Source organism: Miscanthus floridulus, chromosome 8 (genome assembly GCF_019320115.1).
Source record: "Miscanthus floridulus cultivar M001 chromosome 8, ASM1932011v1, whole genome shotgun sequence".
Lineage (NCBI taxonomy): Eukaryota > Viridiplantae > Streptophyta > Magnoliopsida > Poales > Poaceae > Miscanthus > Miscanthus floridulus.
In genome coordinates, this window is record NC_089587.1 from 51,062,248 (window position 1) to 51,087,031 (window position 24,784).

Below are 24,784 nucleotides of genomic sequence, written 5' to 3' on the forward strand. Positions count from 1 at the left end.
TTAGCATACAGGTGATGAACTGTCAATAACTCAAAGAATAGAATGCATTTTAATCCTATAAAGAATACTCGGTACAAATAACCTCTCTGCAGTCAATACACATGCTTCAGGCCAATAGGAAGAAGTTCCTCAGATGGGTGTGTAGTGAGAAAGAATCCGACAATAGGTGCAAACTCATTCCCATGCCTAAAAGTGTTTAGATTTTGGACAAATGGTCAGTGCACCATATCATTCTCTATTAAATGAAGACATGGCATTACAGATAAGGACATCAGAACACATTGCAAATGGAAGTAAACCAAATGGAGCATGCACACAAATACTCAACCATTTCACACAGCGCCAAACAGTTTTAAGAATGTTAAAAGGCTGGATGAAAACAATCAAGAGAAAGCGAAAGCGGTAGTAACTTGGCAGCTAACTTCCAGATGTCAAACTGCAAACCTAAGTACAACAGCATGAACACTAGACTGCATGGTTTATATCTGCAATGCTTGTATCAGCACATCTACCATACACTAAGAAAAACACTAAAGATAGCTATGATACAAATCAAGTGCCAATCTCAGACTCTGAAAAGGTTGAAACAATGTCAGACCAATTCAAAATCAGTAAGGTATGCACTAGTAAAAGTGTACAGTCTGATCATAGAGGCTCATCAATGACTCACATACAAATCATGAGGATGGCACTACCAAGAACTAATAAGTAATAACATATAAAGCAAGATACAGATCATGGTATGTATACCACAAACTTTCTATATCAGTTGACTTCAGTTTATTAATTGGACAATTATAAACACTAGGAGCATGCTTTCCTCGATTCATGTAATAAAGAAACCAAATGACTGTGCCAATCTGTCGGCACACTAGTGATCAGAGAATGAAATCGAACCATTTGTAAGTTGTAACACCAGTGGGCAATTCCGATGCTAAGAAATCAGTTTCTTGGGATGGCTGGAATGCTGTGCCTGCTGAGAACTCACAAAGGTACTGCTCAATGGAAAGAGACAACTGATTCTAGTAACAAGGACTAGAAAGCAGATGGATGGGGTGCCAAATCTGGTAACTGGAGCAGCCAAAGAAACAATCCTAGGAGACCCCCAAGGAGACCGGATGAGAGGGGTCCACCTTCACCAAGACAACGGTTTGAACTAACAATAGAGGAGAAGAACATTCTTCTAGAAGTTGAACCCATAATATTCCGTGTGAGAAGTTGAACTCATAATATTCCTATGTTACAACAAAAACACCATCTAAAGGACCCAACTTTTACAAATATATTGAATTAAGCACTGCCTTCAACAAATAATCAGCACGAGAAGGCTCGAGAAAGTAAGGCAGTGCAAAGGAACAGATCAGTTATATACTAGCACATAGTAGTGATGATATCTCAAAATAATAATAAGAAGAAAAAAAACAGGTCACGAGCGCTGAACAAAACATGATGACAAGGCGCAGGTATTAACAGTTCTACTAGAGTTTGGACCCACTTATAGTACTCAAAGTTTCAGTCTTAAACAGTCAGCATAGATTAGCACGCAAAATCAGTGACCTGTGCATGGCATGTAGCCCAGGTACACAAAATACCAATAATAAGATGGTGATCAAATGATGTAGTATTCAACACATTGGCCTCAGATATCAGTTGCTCCTCGGTTGACCTTGAGCTTGGAGCATAAGAAACAAACAGAGTAAGAAACAAAGTTCCAGTACCTCAACACAAGCTCAAGGTCATCAGTTCTTGGCATGCTTAATATGATATCATCATTGGCAAAGTAAGTGAGGCCTCAGCTTAACGATATGTTGGTACAATTTCTAGATACTCAATCATAGGTGGCTGCCAAGGCAAAAAAAAAAACAGATAGAAGAAAACTAAGATCATGTCCCATGGTTTGATGACAGTCATGAGAATCATACAGAATGCACAAAAAACAAATTGCAGCCACCTCAGAGTTTATTTTTCATGTTGCATCATTGGCCAAATAGATATCAAGAGTTTGAACATCACAGTCATATCAAGAGATTGAACATCAGTGTCATAAATTCTAGATGCTTCAGCACAAAGAACCCTCACTAAAATCAGAGCTATGGACTTAAGCAAGACGCGGCTGCCACACCATAGGGTGCTCCTCCAGTGCCTAGGGTTAAGTAAACATCATCGACCAAGGCACTTTGTTCAGTTTGTAAATTGGACTAGGCATCATCATGTGCAAAATAACAATTTTTCTGTGTGTATTGACACGCACAGAAAAATCACACAATTTTTCTGTGGATTTTCGAATATTTCTGTCTGGGATTTTTGAAACGCACAGAAAAATTACGAATTTTTCTGTGTGTATAGAGAAAAACGCACAGAAAAATTCATTACCCACAGAAGTATTCGAGTTTCCAGTAGTGACAATCTAAGACAACTCGTATAAGTACTTTTGGTACTGCATTTCTTAGCCATATGGACACTGGCTTATATTTTTACTGCTACTGCCAGCATTTGGTTGGCACAAGCTAAAAAGGCATGCTAGATGATATCAGTACGCATCCTTTTTTTGGTAAACACAAGACCATGAGGAGCACCAACAGAATTATCTAGGATACACTGAAGAACCCCAACAATAATAACATGAACTGAACACAGCTTGGCATGTTGCGACGTAGCTGGTTGATGACATTTTGCCGTAGGTCCAAATCAAAACCTCAATAAGGATACCTATGAAAAGAAAGGAAAAGCTTTAGCACTCTGATAAATTTACTTTGTTTAAGAATGGATAAAATTCAGGTTACATGGTACCCATGATCTTGCCAATAGTTAATGAAGATAAGCAATGTAACTGAGATACATGTGCATCTTTAACTTTAAAGCAACATATTCACTGAAACATGTTTTGCCTGCATCAAAGTGAAAACCAATATTGTGGAGCAGATGAAGAAAACAATGGCAAAAAAGTCTCACTTTATACTACCAAAGATCTTTTTTTTGGTCCTTGTGGCAGCAGCTTGTACACATGAATCATATTCCTTTGATCGACCACGTTAGAAAATGGCAGGAATTAATTCAATGAAGTCAATTAACTAAATTGGATGAAGAAAGTTTTGAAGAATCTAGAATATGAGAACTGCAGACTATACCCGAACCATCCACAGCTGAATCATTTAAACAGAGGTAAGCTCGACAAACCCCTGCGAGCCCAATATCTGATTCCGTGGACTGGATGCAGCTCGCGAGAAACCCCTGCAATCCCAATCTTGAGTGAACCATGGAGAGCCAGGAAGAATTTCCTGTACAAAGAAAAAGGTATTTAAGTGTTGCAACGCTACAAAGTAGTTGATTGGAACTAAATTAGAAAAAAAAAAACATGGAACTTTAAACCATTCCTGCGCGCGGCCCTAGAGGACGTCGACGGCGGCGGCGGCGTGGATGGCCGGGAGCCACTTCACGGCCTTGTCCACCAACCGCGCACACGCCGCGCAGGTCATCCCGGACACGGAGAACACTGTCACCATGTCATCCTCCTCATCCGGCCATCCCCCGCACCGACCGCGGCCTCCAGGTGTCCGAGAGACGGAGATGAGGGTGGATCCATGGACATGGTGCCGCCGATCTGATTCTGGTCGAAAGTCAACAGCATAGGAACCTCCACCAGCGTCGTCTCCCTGGTCGACAAGGGCAGCGACGGTGAAGACGGAGGGCGCGCGGCGGCACCCAACGTGGCGGCGTGGCTCCGTCCCCTTCGCACGGCAGTAGGGGCGGTGCGGTGAAGGGGCAGGGAGGCCATCGGAGGGCTTCACTGGCGTCGTGGACGAGATCCGGTGAGAGCGGTGAATCGACTGCTGCAACCTTTGACCGCTGGCTCGGGGAAACGCGAGCAGGTAGCGACTCGGGGAACTGCTAGGGGGCGGAAGCGCGGGCCGGCGCGGGAAGCTCAAGCGGCCGGTGACGACGGCGAGGCGACGGCGCAGCGAGGCCCCAGCGACCGAATGCGCGCGCCTGGCCACGCCGCTCGATTCGTCGGATTCGAGCTCCGGTGCGACGGGGAACGGGCTTTCGGTCGGCTCGCGCGACGCGGCACCGGATCCGGCACACCGGCTGCTGCTGTGCTAAGGCGTGGCGAGACAACGACGAAGCGCGACGCGACAGTGAGACGACGAGCGTGACGAGTCGCCATTGGGGAAGAAGCGGGCAGTGGTGGTGAATGGGAGGCGGCGGCGATGGAGAGCGCGAATAGCGAGGTCGAGCTCCGTCGGCGGCGGCGGTGGCACGGCAGGGAGGAAGAGGAGGCAGAGCTTGTTGCGGCAACCTCAATCCGACAAACGACAAGAGGGGAACGGCGAGGTCGACGGCGCACGGAGAGGAGACGGCAGCGTGGGCGAGAGAGGGACCGAGAGCGTGATTGGAGGCCACGGTATGTCGAGCGTCATTGGAGGCGGATTTCCAAGGAAAGGGTCGGGGAGCAGGGGTGGCGTGGGATCGCTCGGGCCGGCAAGACGAAGGTGAGGCGAAGTTTTGTCGCACCAAAAAGTGTCAACACTTTATTTTTTTAGTTGCAGGAGACTTCAATAGTACTTTCAGCAAATGAACAGTATTTTTTCTCATAATATTTCAGCATAAGCAACAACATAAGTCAAATTTCAGCAAAGCGAACAGGCCTGCAAGCGTAATTGGTTGCCCTATTCCAACCGTCACAGGCGTGTGAGATTGGTTCGCTGCACACACGCCAGAGCCGGGCCTATTGCATACTCGCATGCAGCAAGGCCTGTCGTGCCAGGCCGCGAGGAACAGTTAAACGGATGCAGCTACAAGCCAGAAAGAAGAGACAAGCAAATAACGGATGTTCCCGTACAACATGTACTCATACAGGTAATAATGCTCCAATTAAGACATCCCGAATGGACGGACGGCTCGCTCTGCTCACTCTCGCAGCTAGTCCCTCGTTTCCTCCTCCCTTCCATGCTCGCGCGCCGTGGATCCGGTAGCCCTCTCCCCCACCCGGCGAGATCCATGGTGGTGGTGCGGTGATGTTGCAAGGAGTGGGCGGCTCTGCCCCACCCTGGCGCGGCGCCCTCCCCACCCCTGGAGGCGCCCTCTCTCACCCTGGTGACTGAGCTCCCTCCCACCTAGGCGCTCGGAATCGACCGGCCTAGCCTTCCGCTCCCCAATGTTGCATATATATGTTTCAAGTGTTTTAGACGTTTCAGATGTATGTTGCATGTGTTTCATATAATGTTGCAAAAGTAGATCGTGGGATGTTTCAATTGTTTCAGAGACAAGTTGCAAGCGTATGTTTGGAATGTTTCAGATGTTTCTGAGGTATTTTTCATCTGTGTTTTCCAGACGTATGTTGCAAGTGTGTTTATCTGGATGTTGCATATGTTTCACACAAACGTTGCATGTGTTTTATTTAGATGTTGTATGCGTATAGTTTCAATGGTTTTCTAAGTGTTTTCAGGTGTTTTTCAAGTGTTTCAGAAGCATGTTTCAACTGCCTTCAGACGTATGTTGCAATTGTTGTATTTAGATGTTTTAAAAGTAAATCGGGTGTTGCATCTCTCCTCCCCACCTTCTGCTGCATCGTCTCTCCCGGCGCCGGTAGTGCATCCATACGACGCCGTGCGCACTTCCCCTCTTGTCGCTCGGACGGCGCGGGCCCTACGTTGAACGTGAAACGGAGTGCAGCGCGCGGGCGTCCGTGTAGACCTCCGGGCGCTAGCACTACCGATCAATCAAAGAAACTGATATTGCACACAACAAACCTATCCTAGCTCCGCCAAACCAATCAGACCCTAGATGCATAGCTGGAAGCAAGCAGTAGTAATAGTAGCGGACGAATAAGCCCCGGCAGTTGTGTCTTGCTGAGGCTGTTTTACAGTTGTGCTTGCGCTCCCTCGTGCGTCGGTCGAGTCCACACTTCTGCTTTCGCTCGGGAACGGGAGGAGCAAAAACGAAGAGGCATAGCATAGCACGGAAGGATGGTTTGATTAGGAATGCGATTTGGCTTTCAACTTTGGGTTGTTGTAAAGACCGTTACGCCGCTACGGTTACTAGAATATGCTAGGAATCTAGACCGAGAAGGTAAGGAAAAAAACAGTTGGCATTATTATAAATTGACTCTAGTCTAGAAATAAAGCTTCCTTGAAATATGATGTCGACCGTCCCATCCTAAGTTGCCACCTCCATCCTAACTGTTAGTTCCACTCCAGATTTATCTTCAAGTTCATAAATTCATGTCACCGCTTAGTGCAAGCTTTACATTTCATCTTCCAGCAGCAAGCAATGCACTCATGCTGCCCCTATTTGTGCAGCTTTTCATTTCATCTTCCAAAATGTAATGCATGTATGTTGCCCTTAATTGCGTATAATGACCTCCCCACACAGGACACCATAAACAAACAAACGAATCCAGAGGTCCAAGAAAGCACCGAAGACTAATTGAATTGTGTGCACGTATGGCGACACTTCGACCATGCATGTGTGGATCAGTTTCGGATTCTTAAAAACTAGCTTCTACCTCTAGTTTCTAAAATCTCGATTCTGAGCAAAAAATGGTCAGGATGTTTGAATTCCCTAGTTTTAAAGAATTTGACTTCATTTATTGCTCTTTGGGTCACAAGAAACTAGCAAAGCTAGGTATCAACAGCTTCCTGGTTTTTAAAAATATGACAAACTGGCACAAGAAACTGTCGACATTTTAAATAGCAATCCACCAAGCAGAAGCCACCACCATACCAAATGCAAATTGCTCTCCTAAACTCTGATTCTACTCCAGCATCCCCTCCTTGGCTCCTCCAACATGCGCGCTGTCGCATCCTAGTTGACAACCCCTAGATTTGTTGCATGTCAATAATTCTCTGATCATCACCTTTATTTCCCTTTTCCGATCCCTGACCAATCGTGCGACATACCGTACGGTATGTGCTCCAATCTACCGGCACTTCATCTACTGGAGCTTTGCCGCACGAGCAACACCACCAATAGGTTGAGCCAATAATCTCAAATGGGCGATGGCCGCCAACCACAAGCACCACTGCACGTGACGGCCGATCGATTTACACACTGCAAGGTCCTGTGCTCCACCAACAAATACACAGCTAGACCGTCAATGATTTCATCCTTTTATATGGCAATCACTACTGGATTCAGGTTCTTTGCCGAGTGCCTCAGTGCCTGAGGCATTTGGCAAAGGCAAGATTGCACTCGGCAAAGCCTTTGCCGAGTGCGACACTCGGCAAAGAACACACGGCAAAAAAATGATCGGCAAAGCCCTCTTTGTCGAGTGTCTTTTATCGGGCACTCGGCAAAGAAAAGCAACCGTCATGGCGCCGGTCCCGTTGACGGTCACATTGCCGAGTGCCAACCCGGCAGGCACTCGGCAAAGATTTTTTATTTTTTTTTAAAAAAAAATTCTTTGCCGAGTGCCAACCCTTCAGGCACCCGGCAAAGAGTTTTTATTTTTTTTTACAAAATTTCTTTGCCGAGTGCCAACCTTCAGGCACTCGGCAAAGATTTTTTATTTTTTTTAAAAAAATTCTTTGTCGAGTGCCCCCTGTCCGGCACTCGGCAAAGTTTGATTTTTTTAATTTATTTGCCGAGTGCCCTATGCCCGGCACTCGGCAAAGTTTGATTTTTTTTAATTTCTTTGCCGAGTGCTCTCTGTTCGGCACTCGGCAAAGTTTGAATTTTTTTTTTTAAAAATTCTTTGCCGAGTGTCCTCTGTCCGGCACTCGGCAAAGTTTGAATTTTTTTTTAAAAAAAATTCTTTGTCGAGTGCCCCCTGTCCGGCACTCGGCAAAGTTTGAATTTTTTTTTAAAAAAAATTCTTTGCCGAGTGCCCTCTGTCCGGCACTCGGCAAAGTTTGAATTTTTTTTTAAATTTCTTTGCCGAGTGCCATGGTCACAGCACTCGACAAAGCTGGAAAATGGTTTTCTGGACACCAATTTTTCCAGCTTTGCCGAGTGCTGTGACCATTGCACTCGGCAAAGGGTCCTTTGCCGAGTGCAACACTCGGCAAAGTGACCAAAAACTGCAATTTTTAATTTTTTTTATATTCCATCATGACAAATAAATTCATACAAACATATATCACATATATATCTCATTCATCACATATATATCTCATCCATATATATCTCATTCATCACATATATATCTCATCCATCACATATATATCTCATCCATCCACACATCCATCCGCACATATTTCACTCCAATGTTTCAGTAATGCAAAGCTAATTAAGGTGTGTAAAGATCAATGCATGACGAGTAAAATAGAAATAAACTCGAGTGCGTCGACCCGGTGCTGTGCAGCGGTCGGCCGTGTGCGAATGGCCGGGCTCTCGCTCGTGCTCCGTGCTCGGATCTGGGAGAGAGAGGGAGTAGAGGCCGTGTAGATGACGCCGTCGCCAAGCCAGAACCGCCTATGCTTCTTGCCATGCCCCGCCCTCATGACGGCCTCTCCATCGAAGTCCTACGTGCTCGGATCGTGGTCTGACCCATGGAGCGACCTCGCCACCTCAGTGTACTCACTGATGTGGGAGTGGACGCTCAGGTTCGTGTATGCCTCGGGCGAGTCCTCCAGGTTGAAGGAGACGTCGGATGTCGCCTTGCCCTTGTGGGCCATACACCATGCCTGAAAGTCCGAGCAAGCCTGGCCACTATGTGACGCCGATTAGGAGAAAGACAGCACGATGATTAGAAATCAGGCAGAACTGAGCGTCACAATAGATAAATGAATTCGCGTACCCATGCTTGTTTATATCCGGCGAGGCTACGGTTGCCTTGATGGTGTGCTGGACCTTGCATCTGCAAACGACGGTCTCGGGCTTCCCTGTGCATCTTGAGGTACTCCTCCGTGAACCACCTGTCCACCATCATCGCCCAGCACTCGGAATACGCTTGGCACCACCAGGGAATCATCTACACGTCATCAAGTATTGGACATATAAGAAGATCAAATTAAACGAACTTAATCTCAAAACGAATCAATATTGATGTTCTTCATTTACCTCAAGGTACTGCTCCTGGGTCAGCTGCATCTCTCTTGCGTCTTTCTTGGTTTTCCTCTCTCCAAGCTTCGACCCATAGTAGGTTACGATGGCCTGGATGCGCACCTCGTGATGCATGTCGAAGACGAGTTTTTTACAGGCTTTGGTTGTCACCTGCTCCGCCCTGGCCTCAAATCCCTCCTCGCATTTGTAATAAGTCTGCATACAAAAGCGATGTATCCATTCATTATTTCAAGAAAAGTCTGCAATGTTGTGCGAGGGAGACTTACCCAAAGCTCTGCCTTCACCCGCGCCGCCTTGTTGGGGTACTCCGCATCGGTGGCGATGGCGTAGTGGTCAAACGAGTAGGCCGACTCCATCTTCGATGCATACGTGACAATGCCGGGGAAGTGTTGCCTGCACAGAAGACCCAGGATGCCGTTGACTAGCCGTGCGTTACCACCCGACACAACCACCTAGTTCCTGCACAAGTGATTAAGAAAAATTATTAGTTTTTTTCATCATATCATATGAAGTAGTGGTGATAACATATAAAGTTACTTACTTTTGCCCTTCGGGGTGAATCACTGGGCGTTGGTGAGGAAGCGGAACATGTGGAAGGCTCGTGGGACCTCGCATGTAGACACTCGAAGAGGAGTCGGAGGAAGCGGAACCCGTGCCTGCCGCCTCCAACTCGTCGTCCTTGTGCGGCCCCTCCTCCTCGTCCGTCTGCCGAACCAGCTCATCGTCCGACTCATCCACGGGCGCCACCTCCTCCTCTGGCTCCTTCTCACGCGGCGTGGGAGGAGACGGCCCCCTCCTGCGTCTGGTAGTCCTCCTCCTCCTCCTGTCCAATCCCTCCGCCGCCCCCTCTGCCTCCTCCTGCAGCCGGCGTTGTCTTTGGTATATCGAGTTCACGGACCTATGACGGTCACCCGCCATCTTTGTTCAATCACCTGCAACAAAAAAGAAAAACAAGACGTAATTAGAAATAGGTGAAAAAATGAACAAAACATAATTACAAAAAACATAGTAATACATGTATTAGAAATATTTGTAAAAATGAACAAAACATAATTACAAAAAACATAGTATTACATGTATTAGAAATAATCTTCATGATTGAGATTAGCTGGATCATAGGTCTCGTCATCACTATCAACATTGTCCAACTCATCAACACTATCCGAAGGAGGAATATTGTCTTCATTGTCATTGCCTAAACGTAATCGCTCAAGCATTTGTATGTCCCTTAGATTTCGCACCTCATCTCCAGCGTCCTCGTCATCATCCCTTTCATTGTCTACTTCCATTCCTATCTCTTCGGTTATGTCTATGTCAAACCTTCCTTGTAGTCCCTCTTCTTGATAGAACTCTCCACATATGTGTTTGGGTTGAAGTTGTAATCTTCATTGTTTGGGACAGGTAGTTTACCGTGTGGCGATACCTTGTGCACAATAGACCAACCCTTAAGATGCTCGGCGTCTTTGCACGCGTATGACATATAATAAACCTGAATGGCCTGTTGAGCCATAATGTAGACATCTTTTCCTAGATAGACGGAATCCTGTCGAATCTCGACTAGCCCAAGCTTAGGGGTCCATCTCTTTACTCCAGGATGAAACCAGTGGCATTTGAATATGACAGGAGTTAGAGGTTTGGAACCATAGAATGATAGTTCATAGATTTCTTCAATTCTTCCATAATAGTCGAGTCCATTAGTGCCAGACGTAACAACTCCGTTGTTTGTGGTTTTTCAATTGGACCGACTCTGCTCGTAGCTTGCTGTGTGAAAATGATATCCATTCACGTCATAACTGGTAAATGACTTGACCCTAACAGCACAGTCATTTGCAACCTGTCTTAGCTCGTCACTTATAGACGCATCAGTTTGGGCTTTCTGTTTGAACCAACAAATGAAATCAGGGCACCCTGGTCCCACACCCCGTGAAAGAAGGGTATCATTTTCTTGCGGGGTAGGTTGCCTTGATCCATGCCAGGATTGATGAAGAAATTTCCTGTACCAACGAGAAACAAGGACATACGGTGAAATGAAACAAGTTCGTTCAGAACTTACCCAATGAACGGTTGCACCTCGACAAGGTTGGTCAACACATATAGCATGATACTACGCCACTCTTCATTTTTCAATTGCTTAGTGGTCGATGCACTTGCGCTTCCGAGTTGCCCTTGGAAAAGGCTGAGGTTCGATTCATTTTTGCCAGCATTGTAACGAGGGGGTGGATTATAAACGCTAGGAAGTTTTTCAGTGTAGTATTTCTCTGTGAAGTTCGACACCTCCTCTAGGATGTATGCCTCTGCAATGGAAGCCTCAATTTTGGCTTTATTTCTACATTTTTTGCAAAGAGTCTTCAGACATCTCTCGATTGGATAGCACCAACGGTTCTACAAGGGCCCCCCATCCATGCCTCATATGGGAGGTGCACAATCAAATGCTGCATCGGCAAGAAGAAGCCGGGTGGAAAGATCTTCTCCAACTTACAAAGCAACATGGGTGCCGCTTTTTCCACGTCATCAATGACGGTCCGAGAGAGCTCCTTGGCACAAAGCTGGTGGAATAAGTAGCTCAACTCTGCTAGCACTTGCCAGACATGCTCCGAGACATTGCCTCGAACCATCGCCGGAAGAAGCCGCTCAATCCATATGTGGTAGTCATGACTCTTCATCCCGTTTACTCATAGAGTGCCTAAGTTCACTCCCCTCTTTAGATTCACTACATACCCATCAGGGAACATTAGCGTCTTGATCCATTCAAGTACTTCCCTCCTTTGGTCCTTTTTCAAGACGAAATTGGCCTTAGGCCTTCTCCAGGTCTTACCACGACTAGGAGGCTACATCTCTTGATTTGGTCTATCGCACAATGTTGCCAGGTCCACTCTAGCCTTAGGGTTGTCCTTAGACTTTTTAGTGTCCATGAGTGTTGCCCAAAGTGCCTCGGCGACATTCTTTTCAGTGTGCATTACATCAATGTTATGTGGCAGAAGAAGGTCATCAAAATAGGGGAGCCTCGTCATGCCCGAGATATGAGTCCACATATGTTGCTCACCATATCCCACAAAACCACCTTCATTAGGCACGAGAGCATCTATCTGAGCATGAACCTCGGCACCAGTCATCATCCGCGGTGTAGGGTTTGTCACTTTGACACCTTTCGTAAAGTTCTTGATGTTTTGTCTGAATGGATGATCAAGAGGTAGGAATTGACGATGTCTGTCGAACGACGAATACTTGCCACCCTTCTTCAACCAAATGAACCTCACACCTTCCTTGCATATTGGGCATGGGAACTTCCTGTGAACACACCAGGCGTAGAATATCCCATACGCCAGGAAGTCATGCAGGGATTAGTGGTACCAAACGTGCATTTTGAAGGTTGTCTTTGTAGCTCGATCGTATGTCCATACCCCTTCGTCCCAAGCATGGACCAATTCATCGAACACGGGCTCCATGAACACACCCATATTACTCCCTGGGTGTCCAGGAATTATCAACGACAAAAATACGTTATGTCGTTGAAAGGAGACACCGGGGGGGGGGGGGGGAGATTAAGGGGGATAACAAAGATGGGCCAACATGTGTATGGGGCAGCCATCATTCCATAAGGATTGAACCCATCTGTTGCTAGTGCGACACGTACATTACGAGCCTCATCTGCTTTATCATGATGTTTGTCATTAAAGCAGAACCAAGCTTCACCATCGGATGGATGTACCATCTTGTCAAGATTGTACCATTTGCCATTTTTCTGCCATGTCATCTGTTTCGTGGATTCCTCGGTCATGTATAGCCATTGGATCCTCGGTAGGAACGGAAGGTACCGTAAGATTTTCACGGGGATCGTAAGTTGCCTCTTCTGGCCATCATCAGAGTCTACCTCCAGGTACTTGGAGGATTTACACTTTGGACATAACTTTGCATGCTTGTGTTCTTTCCTAAATAGGATGCACCCCTTCGAACAAGCATGTGTATGCTCATACGGCATCTTAAGTGCTCGAAGGAGTTTCTATGACTCGTACATGCTCTTTGGCAGAATGTGGCCCTCCGGAAGCAGGGTGCCAATCACGGCCAACATCTTATCGAAGCCAGGTCGACTCAAGTTGAACTCGGACTTCAACCCCATTAAGCATCCAATGGCATCCAGTTGAGACACCATTGACCGATCGTGAAGGGATTTCTGTGCCGAGTCCATCATGTCGTAGAACACCTGTGCGGCTGCCTCCATCTCCTTCTTCTCACGTCCCTCATCGAACTGTCCTTGGTGAAAGTCATCTAACATGTCAGGTACCCCAGCATCAGCATCAAAAGCCTCCACCCATGGTCTCACCACCTCCTCTCTCATACGATGGGCTTCACCATGGTGGACCCACCAGGTGTAGTCCGGCGTAAATCCATTCTTCACAAGATGTTTACCCATTTCCACCTTGTTTACCCTCCTCCTGTTTCCACATTTGCTACAGGGACACAAAACTAGGCAATGTCCTTTAGCTTTTTTGCCAAATGCACTATTTAAGAAAGCATCGGTCTTGTTCATCCATTCCGTGGTGTAATCACTCTGACTTCTCCAGCTCGTGTATATCCACTGACGGTCAGCCATCCTCTAACATATGTATCAGCGAGTAATGTAACCATCAATTGCATCTACATGGTGTTCCTACTATCTAATAGGTGAGGATAGGTCCTAATCCCACCCGCGGATGCGTAGATGAGGTTAGTTTCCATGCTCTACTCCTATCCGAGATAGAATTTTGACAGCACCTCCCCGCTGTTCTCTAGATACACGTCGTGCCAAAGAAGAGTGCGTATCTAGAGAACAACAGGGAGGTGATGCCGAAACTCTGTCTCGGACTGGAGCAGACCATGGAAACTAACCCATCTACGCATCCACGGGCTGTCCAAAAAAATGTGGACAATCCGAAACAGATACGGTCATAGATATGCAAAGATCTGCATACCTCCAACCGTATCTCTTTTGAACGGGAGACGCCTAACTAGGTTACGCGATCTATGACCATGATACGGAAAGAGGGGTTATACCTAGGGTGGCAGCGAAGTCAGGCTAGCAGGGCCGTGGCGGGTCGGTGCAGTGGCAAGGCGGCGCGGTGCAGGCAGACCGGCACGGCGATGGGAACTCCAACTCGGCTCCGACGGGCTCTTCTGTACAAAAATGGAACAAAATACCATCATTTAAAAAAAATTCGGTAGAACCTCCCCTGCACGGTGAGGTTTCCAAAACCTGCAAAAAACAGCAACACGATGGCCGACAAGCACATATGTCTCAAGAGAAGCCATGTAATTTGGATATCAATCCATGCAGAAGAATATATTGAAGTAGTACCACTACTTCTACTACTACTTCCCCTATTGCTACTACTACTACCACTAGTTCTACTACTACTACCACCACTATTGCTACAACTACTACCACTAGTTCTACTACTACTACTAATACCACTACTTCTACTACTACTACCACTAATTCTACTACTACTACTACCACTAGTTGTACTACTACTACCACTACTTCTAATACTACTACTACCACTAGCACTACTAGTACAACTAATACTACTACAACTATCACTACCATGACAACAACAAGAGAGAAAGCATACCTGACGGGCGCCGGGGGTAGGGGCGGGCGGCATCGGGGTCGGGCGGCGTCGGGGTCGGGGTCGTCGGAGTCGGGAACGGGGCCGGGGGCAGGGTGTGGCCGGGGACAGGGCGCGGGAGGCACGGGCGGCGCGGGCGCGCGGGCGGTGGCGGCGTGGGCGTGGCGCGCGGTGTGGGGGCGGCGGCTGGCTGGCTGTTAGTTTGACTGCCGGCCGGCCGAATTTGGTTAAGTCCCACATCCGCCCTTTGCCGAGTGCCGGATCAGAGAGGCACTCGGCAAAGATTTTTTTAAAAAAAATTTCTTTGCCGAGTGTCCCAGATCTGGCACTCGGCAAAGATTTATTTTTTTTTAAATTTCTTTGCCAAGTGTCCCAGATCTGGCACTCGGCAAATTTTTTTTTTGAAAAATACTTTGCCGAGTGCCCCTGGCACGGCACTCGACAAATATTTATTTTTTTTAAATGTCTTTGTCGAGTGCCCTGTGAAGGCACTCGGCAAAGACGAAATTTTTAAAAAAAATTCAAAACCCTCTTTGCCGAGTGCTTTATTCGTGGCACTCGGCAAAGACCCCCTTTGCCGAGTGCCATGCCCCGGCACTCGGCAAAGTTTTTTTTTGGCCTCCAAATTTTTTGTGCAGCCCTTTTAAAGCACTAGGAACTCCTAGTTAGAATTTGGGAATTTTTATGGTTTTTTGATATATTTAGTTACTTTATTTCATTTACTTGAATTTTTTCGAAAAATATAATTTTGAAATGCACATGCTTTAAAAGGGCTGCACAAAAAAATTTTGAGGCCAAAAACAAAAACAAAAACTTTGACGAGTGCCACGAATAAGGCACTCGCAAATAGGGCTATGAATTTTTTTAAAAAAAATTCGCCTTTGCCGAGTGCCTTCACAGGGCACTCGGCAAAGACATTAAAAAAAAATCTTTGCCGAGTGACGTGCCAGGGGCACTCGGCAAAGTATTTTTCAAAAAAAAAAATTTAAAAAAATCTTTGCCGAGTGCCGTGTCAGGGGCACTCGGCTAAGTATTTTTGAAAAAAAAATGCCGAGTGCCAGATCTGGGACACTCGTCAAAGAATTTTTTTAAAAAAAAAAATTAAATCTTTGCCGAGTGCCAAATCTGGGACACTCGGCAAAGATTTTTTTTAAGAAAAAACTTTGCCGAGTGCCTAACAGCAGGCACTCGCCAAAGAAGGACGTGGCCGAACATCGTTACGCGGGTCATCCTATGCCGAGTGCCGCGCTTTTGCCAAGAGTCTGGCACTCGGCAAAGAAGTCCTTTGCCGAGTGCATTTTTTTGTCGAGTGTAATTCTTTGCCAAGTGCAACACTCGGCAAAGAAGGTCTTTGCCGAGTGCCCAATTTTTGACACTCGGCAAAGAATTTTGCACTCGGCAAAGTCTCTGTTTCCGGTAGTGGACATCGTGGGTTCAAAAGTTTATGGTGATATTGCAAACATTTCATCATAAATTTCTAACTTTATGTTCCATGACTTTGAGGTCGTCACTACATGCATCACTCTCTCTTATGCCATAACATGTACTTAGGTGCATTGGATTTAGTTTGCAAATTAAATTCATTGCAGCAAAAAAATCACTTCTTGAAGTCTGCAATTTCTTTCGGATATACCACTAAGAAATATCCATGTAAATTAATCGAAATGTTCTGAACTTTCGACTATATTCATTGAAATCAACATTTCCACATCGGACTATGCAATTTCTCAAAACCTGCCCTCTAACAAGAATAATTCTATTACTGTCCCGCAGCAACGAGCGGGGTTTCATCTAGATTATTTATTATAAACTTAAACACAATAATCATACGGCAGGAGTAGGACATCGTACTAATTTATTTTTTAAGCCTTATTAAATCGCCACTGCTCACGCGCCGGCGGCGGTGAAGATAACAGCCAGCAGTGCGTGCGGCTGTTGATGAGACAGTGATCTCATCATGCGTTCTCGATGGTCGGGGGCAGGTAGATCTTGATCTCGTCCGTGTGAGGAACCAGCACGATGTCGACGGCGCTCTCGCCGGTGAGCCCGAGGTCTTCCAGCACGCCGTCGATGAAGAGCGTGACCTTCCCCACGAGCGTCCCGCCGGCGGCGTTGGAGCTGGGCACGGCGGTGAAGCTGCCGGCGTACTCGCAGACCTTGGGCCCCACCTTGCCGGCGTCCTCCTTGGGCACGTTGATGATGACGTCGAACTTGTTGTTGATCTGGGGGTCGTCCTCGATGCCCTCGATGAGCAGCACCAGGTCCTTCCTGGGCTGCTTCGCCGGGATCGCCACCGACGGCACGTCCACGGCCTCCTTCGTCAGGGTCAGCGGGGACTCCGACACCACCTTGGGCTTCGCCGGCACGGATGACCTCGTCGTCTTGCCGCCGGAGAACCGGGTGGGCTTGCTGTTGAGCCACGGCAGCGCCGCCTCCCACTACGTCAAAAAGCATTTCTAGGGGCGGTTGTAGACCATTTGTATGGGCGGTTTGCCCAGCCGCCCCTACGCAAGGGTCTCTACAAATCATGCATTTGTAGGGGCGGTTCTCAGGCCGCCCCTACAAATCGATTTGTAGGGGCGGCTGGTGTTTTCAGCCGCCCCTACAAATCTATTTGTAGAGGCGACTCTTATTACCAGCCGCCCCCTACAAATCAATTTATAGGGGCGGCTGGAAACACCAGCTGCCCCTACAAATATATTTATAGGGGCGGCTGTAGTACCAGCCGCCCCTACAAACAGGTATTTGTAGGGGCGGTTCAATCTAGAACCGTCCCTACAGTTCGTTTTCCCGTAAAAAAATCAAATTTTCAATTCAAAATCGCTTTGCCGGACGTCCCACAACCAACGTTCCGAACCACGTTTGCGTTGCCGAACGCCCCGTGACCAGTGTTCGCGTTGCCGAACACCCCGCGACTACAAGCATAAGAGTATTCTATAAACTACAATTACAAGTCCAATTCACATGAATATATACAATCCATCATTAAATATACAAATTCCATACACATTGTTATCAACGTCCTAGAGCTAGCCTTTCAGTCTCACGAAGGTGTTGGTACTGATGATTTGTACCTAACTCAGACTCTCGGTCATGGTAGGCGCCTCTGACGTGTACAATCTGGTCCAATATGAAGTTGCAAAGGTCGCCGACGAGCTCTAAGAGTTGTCATCCTTGTATGGGTCTCTTTTCATTCCTTTCTCTTCTCTCCACTACAAGAAAACAAATTTCGGTTTAGTATTTCATACCATTTCCGAAGTTTTTATACTACGGGTGAAGAGGTTCAAACTTACCCTTAAGGGGTGTCTCCTGTAGGCACCGGTGTTACCCATCATAGAACATATATAGTATCCACAATGTACACTCCCAGGCTTCTGCTTGGGGCACTGTGTGTTTTGCATATGAAAATGTTAAGTAATGCTTTTGACAGCCATGTAACGGAGTACTGAAGAAGTAAGTTACACTTACCACACATAGTGTTTTTATAGCCAGCTTTTCCTTCCTTGCTGGATCATGCCTTCCATGATGATTAGTGATATAGAACCTAAATGCCCTGCTCGAATTATTTTAGCAAATACAACTTGTTAGTATTCAAAAGTGAACGTTACAAGTATGTATACAAACATATAAGCTAATGAGGATTGTCGATATGTATACGTCTTGAGAATCGATATGAAGTCTTTGTATGTCACCGTGTCCTTATCTAATGAATCAAAGACCCATGCCATGCTCCTCCCGACATCGACGGCTATACAAATCCAGTGGTTGCTGCATGGATTTAATCATAGAACTAGATAAGCCCTTTTACATCGAATGAAATATATCGAACAAAGCTTTAAATATAGAGTTGAGCTTACTCGAAGTTGTATGGTAGCCATATAGTAGAGTGGTGTTGGAGATTTTTGAAAGCCAAGGCAATGTATGCTGCAACCTTAAGGGACTCTTCCCTTAGCTTCGCACTACAGATGCACTCTTTCTCCCGAAGAGTCTTTGCAGCTGTTAGCTCTTTGGCATCCAGTGTCCACCGTTTAGGGTAATTAAAATTTGTTTGGGCTATAGCTTGAGGGTCTACATACCCGGCTTTCACACTTGGCATTTGTTTGACAATGTGCACTTGCATTCTACAAATCACGGCGTGGGTTAGTTACAACAAAATTCAAAGATTACATTCATATCATATCGGGATGACAAGGACTTACAGGCACCACGTGCGAATTAGATTCATCTCCATTTCTCCTAGGTGAAAGCATGTGTGCATGTCATTGAAGTCAAAGACAATTTTCCCGGCTGGGCTTCCAAATGTGCCGGTGGGAAAGCATGCTTGTATAATATCTATGCTCGTTGGGAGAACACGCAAGTACCAATCATGGAATCTTCTCATTCCAAGTGGTAGGCGCTGGATGTCCCGGTTTGGTAGGAAGGGCTTGCCTCTTTCATATTTTTTTGGGCAATCCTTTGATCATTCGATGGCATCAACATTTGGATACTGCTTTGCAATTTGGTGGAGTTTACTACTGACAGCCTCCGCAGAACCCCGTGATGGGACTTTTTTTAACTTGGTTTTCAGGCTTGAACTGATCATGGGAATACCACTTGGACACCGACGAGACGTCTTTGATCGGAACATAAACTGGCCTTATGTTGATTGGAATTTTCTTTTGGAGTTCCCATTCAGGCACGTCCTCATCTTCTTGTGCATCACCTTCTTCAGGAGGCACTCATTGTTCATGTATTAGTTGTGCTTGTTGAGAAGACTGTGGCATCTCATGATGCACTTGCCCGGTACGAGCTGGAGAAGGTTGTGGCATCTCATCAGGCACATGCTCGGTAGGAGGCGGGGAAGAATGTGGCATCTCAGGAATGTGGGGGTCACGAGACGGTGAAAATATCTCCTTGTCCTCAACAACTCGCTCCAAATTTGGGAGAGGGAGAGGCGGCGAAGAAGCAGTCAATATAATGTCCTGTTTGTGCCAGAGGATGAACTGCCCCATAACGTCTCCGAGTAACACCAGCCCCTCAGGAGTTGCGTAGTCTATCCTCCACTGCATGAACTCGGGCTTCACTGTATGCACCTCGACCCTAGTGTAGTCCGGCGGTATCTTATTATTGTGGTGTAAGCCACCGGGAGGATGTGCCACACCCGTTGCCACCTCCATCACAGTGTTCTGCCGGCTGCTGAGAAACACCAAGGTGCAACTAGTAGGTTCCTGTATGAGATCGACTAGGGTTGTGGCTGCAGTGGAACCTTGGTTGCTAGGAACTTTCGGAGGGCTGCCAACTAATGCCAGTTCTCCCGACGACGTCACTAATATACGTGGCTCCGTAGACATTCCTTGCTCCTCCAGCGCCTTCGCAACTAGAGCCTTCACTTGGAGCTCAAGACTAGTCTCCCGGCCTCGGCCATGTTTCTTGTACATGTGCCTGTCCTCTTCGAATCCTTGCTTCCAGGTCATCCTTTTCCCTAGCCCCCTGGTGCGACCTGTGTGCTCCTTGTTTCCCAAGCCAAGGCTAAGCTCGTCCCTCTCTCTGGAAGGATTGAATGAGCCCGTCTCTTTGTCTTTAGCATATTTTAGTATCCTTGATACCACCTCTTGGGTCTCCGGCTTATCAAACTTAAGATTACTGCCGGATGGTTCTGTACTCCTTGCATATATCTAGTTCCTTGAGCGTACCTTCAAGTTTGTCACATCGATATTCCCAGCAGCTGCGGCCTCTTCATCCATCTTCCTAAACTGCTCTTCCTTGGCATAGTAGCCACCGGGGCCTAGATGATGGTGGTGTTTGTTCCTCTTCACCAGCTCGGTGTTACGGGCACTGAGCTCCAATGCCTTCGCTGAAGTCTTCTGAGCCACGAGCTTCTCCCATTGACTAGGAGTTATTTTGCCGAACTCGTTGAAGGGAGTTAACCCCTTTAGGATATACTTCGTGTTGAGCTCCGACCTCCAACGTCGAAATGACTCTCCCATCATCCTGATAGCATCTTTTTTACCAATTCGTGCTTACCCTCCGGAAATCTAAAATTGACCTTTAGCTGCCTATCCCATAGTGCATTCTTTATGTTCTCTGGTACCTCTTTCCAGTTAGGGATTGCTAGGTTCAATTTATCTCTTACTAGGGCCCCGATCGCATTACGAAATCGTCCTCTTAATTCCTTCGGCTCAAGGATCTCCCCTGCTGGCCCAACCTCTGTTATCACATAGCAAGCCTTATCTAGATATAGATTTCCTTTTCTATCCCCTCGTTTCCTCTTAGGCTTGGTAGTCGTGGTTGTGTCTTGAGTTTATGGAGCAGAGGCATCGTGATCTGTCTTTGTGGTTGTTGCCTCTGCTCTCCTTTCCTCTACTCCGTCTTGTCCAGCGAGATGTCGCGGACGTCGACGTTGTCTTTTCTGAGTTTTAGGAGGGACCTATATATAGGACAGGTCAAAGTGTTAGCAGAGGTAACACAGCCAAAGCTTTAGCAAAATTTACAAGTTAAGGCTTCTTCCCTACCTCCTCATTCGGGTCAAAATCCTTGTCCAAATCTTCCTCTGTTGGCCCCCTTCTTGCTTCAGGTGGGAAAGGATCCTCGGGACTTTCATATCCCTCTTCTGACTCATCATCCTCTTCTTCTTCGCCTTCAGCAGCCTCTTCTTCGGGGCCTTCCTCCTCGTCACACTCCTCCTGAGTAAGCATCATTTCTAGATCCTTTTCTACCTCGTTATTGAACTATTCCTGAGTAAGCTGGTCCTCTAGTGCTTGCTCCTCAAGGGTTGGCTGCTCATCATGCTTAGGGCATCGAGCTGCACTGTCTGTTGTCCATGACATTATTTCGCGCTTTGTTCTAAAAGATGCAAGAAAGTGTGCTTTAGGTACGCGAGAAGGTATAAGAAATCAAAAAGGTCTATAAACCAAAGTAGTCCTATAAAACAACAATATAAAAAACAAGAAGTAGCAGTGGTAGAGGCCTCAGAAACATGTCAATCATCATCTGATCTTGAACTTGGAGCATCAAGGCATCATAACAGAGAAGAGAGGAGAAGGTAATGTAGGGGCGGCTGCTAATGATGCCAAGTTCCTCACAAGTTCTTGATCATCAGCTCATATTCCATATAATGTATGGACTTGGATAATTTCATCATTGGCAAAACAAAGGAGAGGAGAGGAGAGGAGAGGGGAGATTTGGCAAAAAAAAGCAACAGCTGCTTAGCAAACATAGAGCAGTAGTTGATGGCAAAAATAGCAAAAAATAGTAGTGGCCCATTGGTCCTATGCCCCCAAGCACGCAACTAGTAGATCAGCAGCAAGCTAGAAATTAAACAAGAAGATTAATTTCACCAAATTGATGTAGATGTAGCCGGCTGGCTGATTAAAATCCCAAGTTCATTAAGCAAGGACGAGCAAGCTGCTAGGCAAGCATATCATCACACAGGAAGTTCACAACTACAACTGGAGGCATTAGCAGTACTCCAGTAGCAGTACATAGCAATACTAGCAGCTTTAGCTAGCTAGAGAGACCGATCGACCAAGAAGATGATCGACCAAGAAAATGCAGCATGAACTAAGGAACTTTCTGGCACTAGCATGAAGGTCAGCAAGAAGAGGGTGCTGAGGTAACTGTTATGGAGGCTCAGATGTGTCAAGAATTAAAGTTACCAGATCATGCTGATAAGAATGGAAAAGTTGCTGTGATGGTATGACAACATGTTAGATAGAGTAAGACAGCTAAAGAGCTAGATCTTCCAAATTCACAGAAGGAGAGGAAGACAGCAGAAAAAGACTCCTCAGAAACATGTCAATCATCATTTGATCATGAACTTGGAGCATAGTGGCATCATAACAGAGAAGAGAAGAGAGGAAAAGGGCTAGTAATGATGCCAAGTTCCTCACAAGTTCTTGATCATCAGCTCATATTCCATATAATGTTTGGACTTGTGTAATTTCATCATCGGCAAAACAAAGAAGAGGAGAGGAGAGGGGAGATTTGGCAAAAAACAACAACAACAGCTGCTTAGCAAACATAGAGCAGCAGCTGTTAGCAAAAATAGCCAAAAACAGCAGTGGCCCACTCATCCTATGCCCTCAAGCTGCACATTTGACAGATGAAAATCTGAACCATATAAAAATATATAGTTAATAGTACTGAATTGTAGTTTAGGACAGCAGCAAGCCAGCAACCATAGAATGTAGCCAGGAATAGCAAACTATAGGTATCTATTGGGGAAGAACAAAGCAAACTATATAAACTGTTGACTGAAATGAGCAGTTCACTAAAAATGGGTTTAATCTAAATTTTTAGAAGCAATAGAGCAGTGAAGTAACAAAACAATAATAACTATTAAATCAATCAAGTAGCAAGGACTGGTCAGGCGCTGTAAGTAGTTAATCACTAGCCTTGATATTAAACACATGGTATATGTATATTAAACAATCATTATTGATTCTATATATCCAACAAAAAAATGGGTAACTCAAGATAAGGTACAACCTCTTTTTATGAGAATAGTTGACTAGAGCTATCAGGCAAAACTAAATAAAATGAATTCTCAAATGTTACAAAAACAAGTTAGCTATCAGGCAAACTGAAATTACCAAGAGCATTGGTAGATTGAAATAAAGATCATACTCAACTGATTGAAATTATCAAGAGCTATATACGAGTGATTAGCTGGAACAATGAAAAATGACAAAAGTGAGGTTTGCTACAAGTTTGAATAGATGCAGATTGCACACTGGCATAACTGCTAGCAGCTGGGCACACTGTCAGACAAAACAATAGTAGTAGCACTGCAATTCATTCCTAGCAAGATCTATACAACAGCTATAAATGACTTAGAAAGTGGAGCACATGATTTGTTTGGACTGCAAGTTGCCATAACTACATAAAAAGGCATGTCCAGTAAAGCTATCTCACCAATTTTGGCAAGTGCAGGTGTTAGGACTGCAGCTGGCAACAAAGGCAGAACACTAGAAGCTGGCAACAAAGGCAGAACACTTCATACAACTGCCCAAACAAAGGCAGAACACTAGAAGCACAAATAACTGACATTTTTAGCAAGTGCAGGTGTTAGGACTGCAGCTGGCAACACTAATTTAGCGAGGGCAGGGCCAGTAGCTGATCGACAGTGTTCAAGCAAAATAGCTTTTGGTTACCTGCTCCTGTGGTTTAGATAGATGTTAACTGCAGCCTGCAGGCTGGAGCTGCGGCTGGGCTGGGCAGCTGGGTACTGAACATCCGAATATAGAGATCTTCCTCTTAAATCAAGGAACTAGAAATTGGATATACAAAGACAGTGAACGACCAGTGCTACGATTGAAAGATGATCATAGGTGCGAAAGCGTCTCTCGGAGAAGCAGCACCTTTTCGCTGGGTGTGCGTGCATGTTTACATAGGGTTGGAATATACCCAACCGTGGATTACACAAGGTTGTTAGTGGGAATGTGGGATCGAGCACCTAAAACCTGATGCTTATAGCCAATCCCTAAATTCAACATCATCATAAAAACTCTAAAAAGATGATAAACTACTAGACTCACACAACAAATTTTACAGATATATGCATATGAATTTGTAACTTACGGAAGCTGCATACTTGTGAAGATTATTGAAAACCAGAAAAACAAACTAGCTATCACTAATACCATCACTGGTAAAGCTCACCTAACAATGTGCATAAATATAGACAACTACTGAATTCACTAAAACTTAGAAACATACTACTTTGTTTTTAAGCAATATCATGCTCTATAAGCCTAGGCAGATGTCATAATCAAAACCAGAAAAACTGCAGCAAAACAAACACAGCACGAAATGTAGAGCGACTGGGGTTTACTCACCGAGGAATGAAGAGATCAGTCACTGGATCTCGAGCTGCTGTTGACCCTGTGCAGCCCCGGCAGAGGAAGGTTCCGTCGTCGGGGGCCAGGCGCCTGGGGCCGGGTGCGAGACCGGTGGCGCGCAGGGGCGGGCGCCGGGGGCCGGGTACGGGACGCCGGGGGCCGGGCGCCTGGGGCCGGTTGTGGGCGCGGGACCGGCGGCGTGGCCGGGTGCGAGACGCTGGGGGTCGGTGCGCGGGGGCGGGCGCCGGGGACCGGGTGCGGGTGTCGGTGTGCGGGGGCGGGCGCCGGGGGCCGGGCGCGGGACGCCGGGTTTCGGCGCGCGGGGGAGGGCGCTGGGGGCCGGGCGCGGGACGCCGG

General features: G+C 46.3%; 1 protein-coding gene across 1 annotated transcript; it reads right to left on the reverse strand.

Moving 5' to 3' along the window:
• Positions 1-16,564: 16,564 nt before the first annotated feature.
• Positions 16,565-23,188, reverse strand: LOC136469047 (polyphenol oxidase II, chloroplastic-like). The gene is made up of 2 exons (XM_066467387.1): positions 23,180-23,188; positions 16,565-17,047 (listed from the first exon to the last, which is right to left on the reverse strand). The coding sequence occupies exons 1-2, from the start codon at positions 23,186-23,188 to the stop codon at positions 16,565-16,567; spliced, it is 492 nt and encodes a 163-aa protein (XP_066323484.1).
• Positions 23,189-24,784: the final 1,596 nt, after the last annotated feature.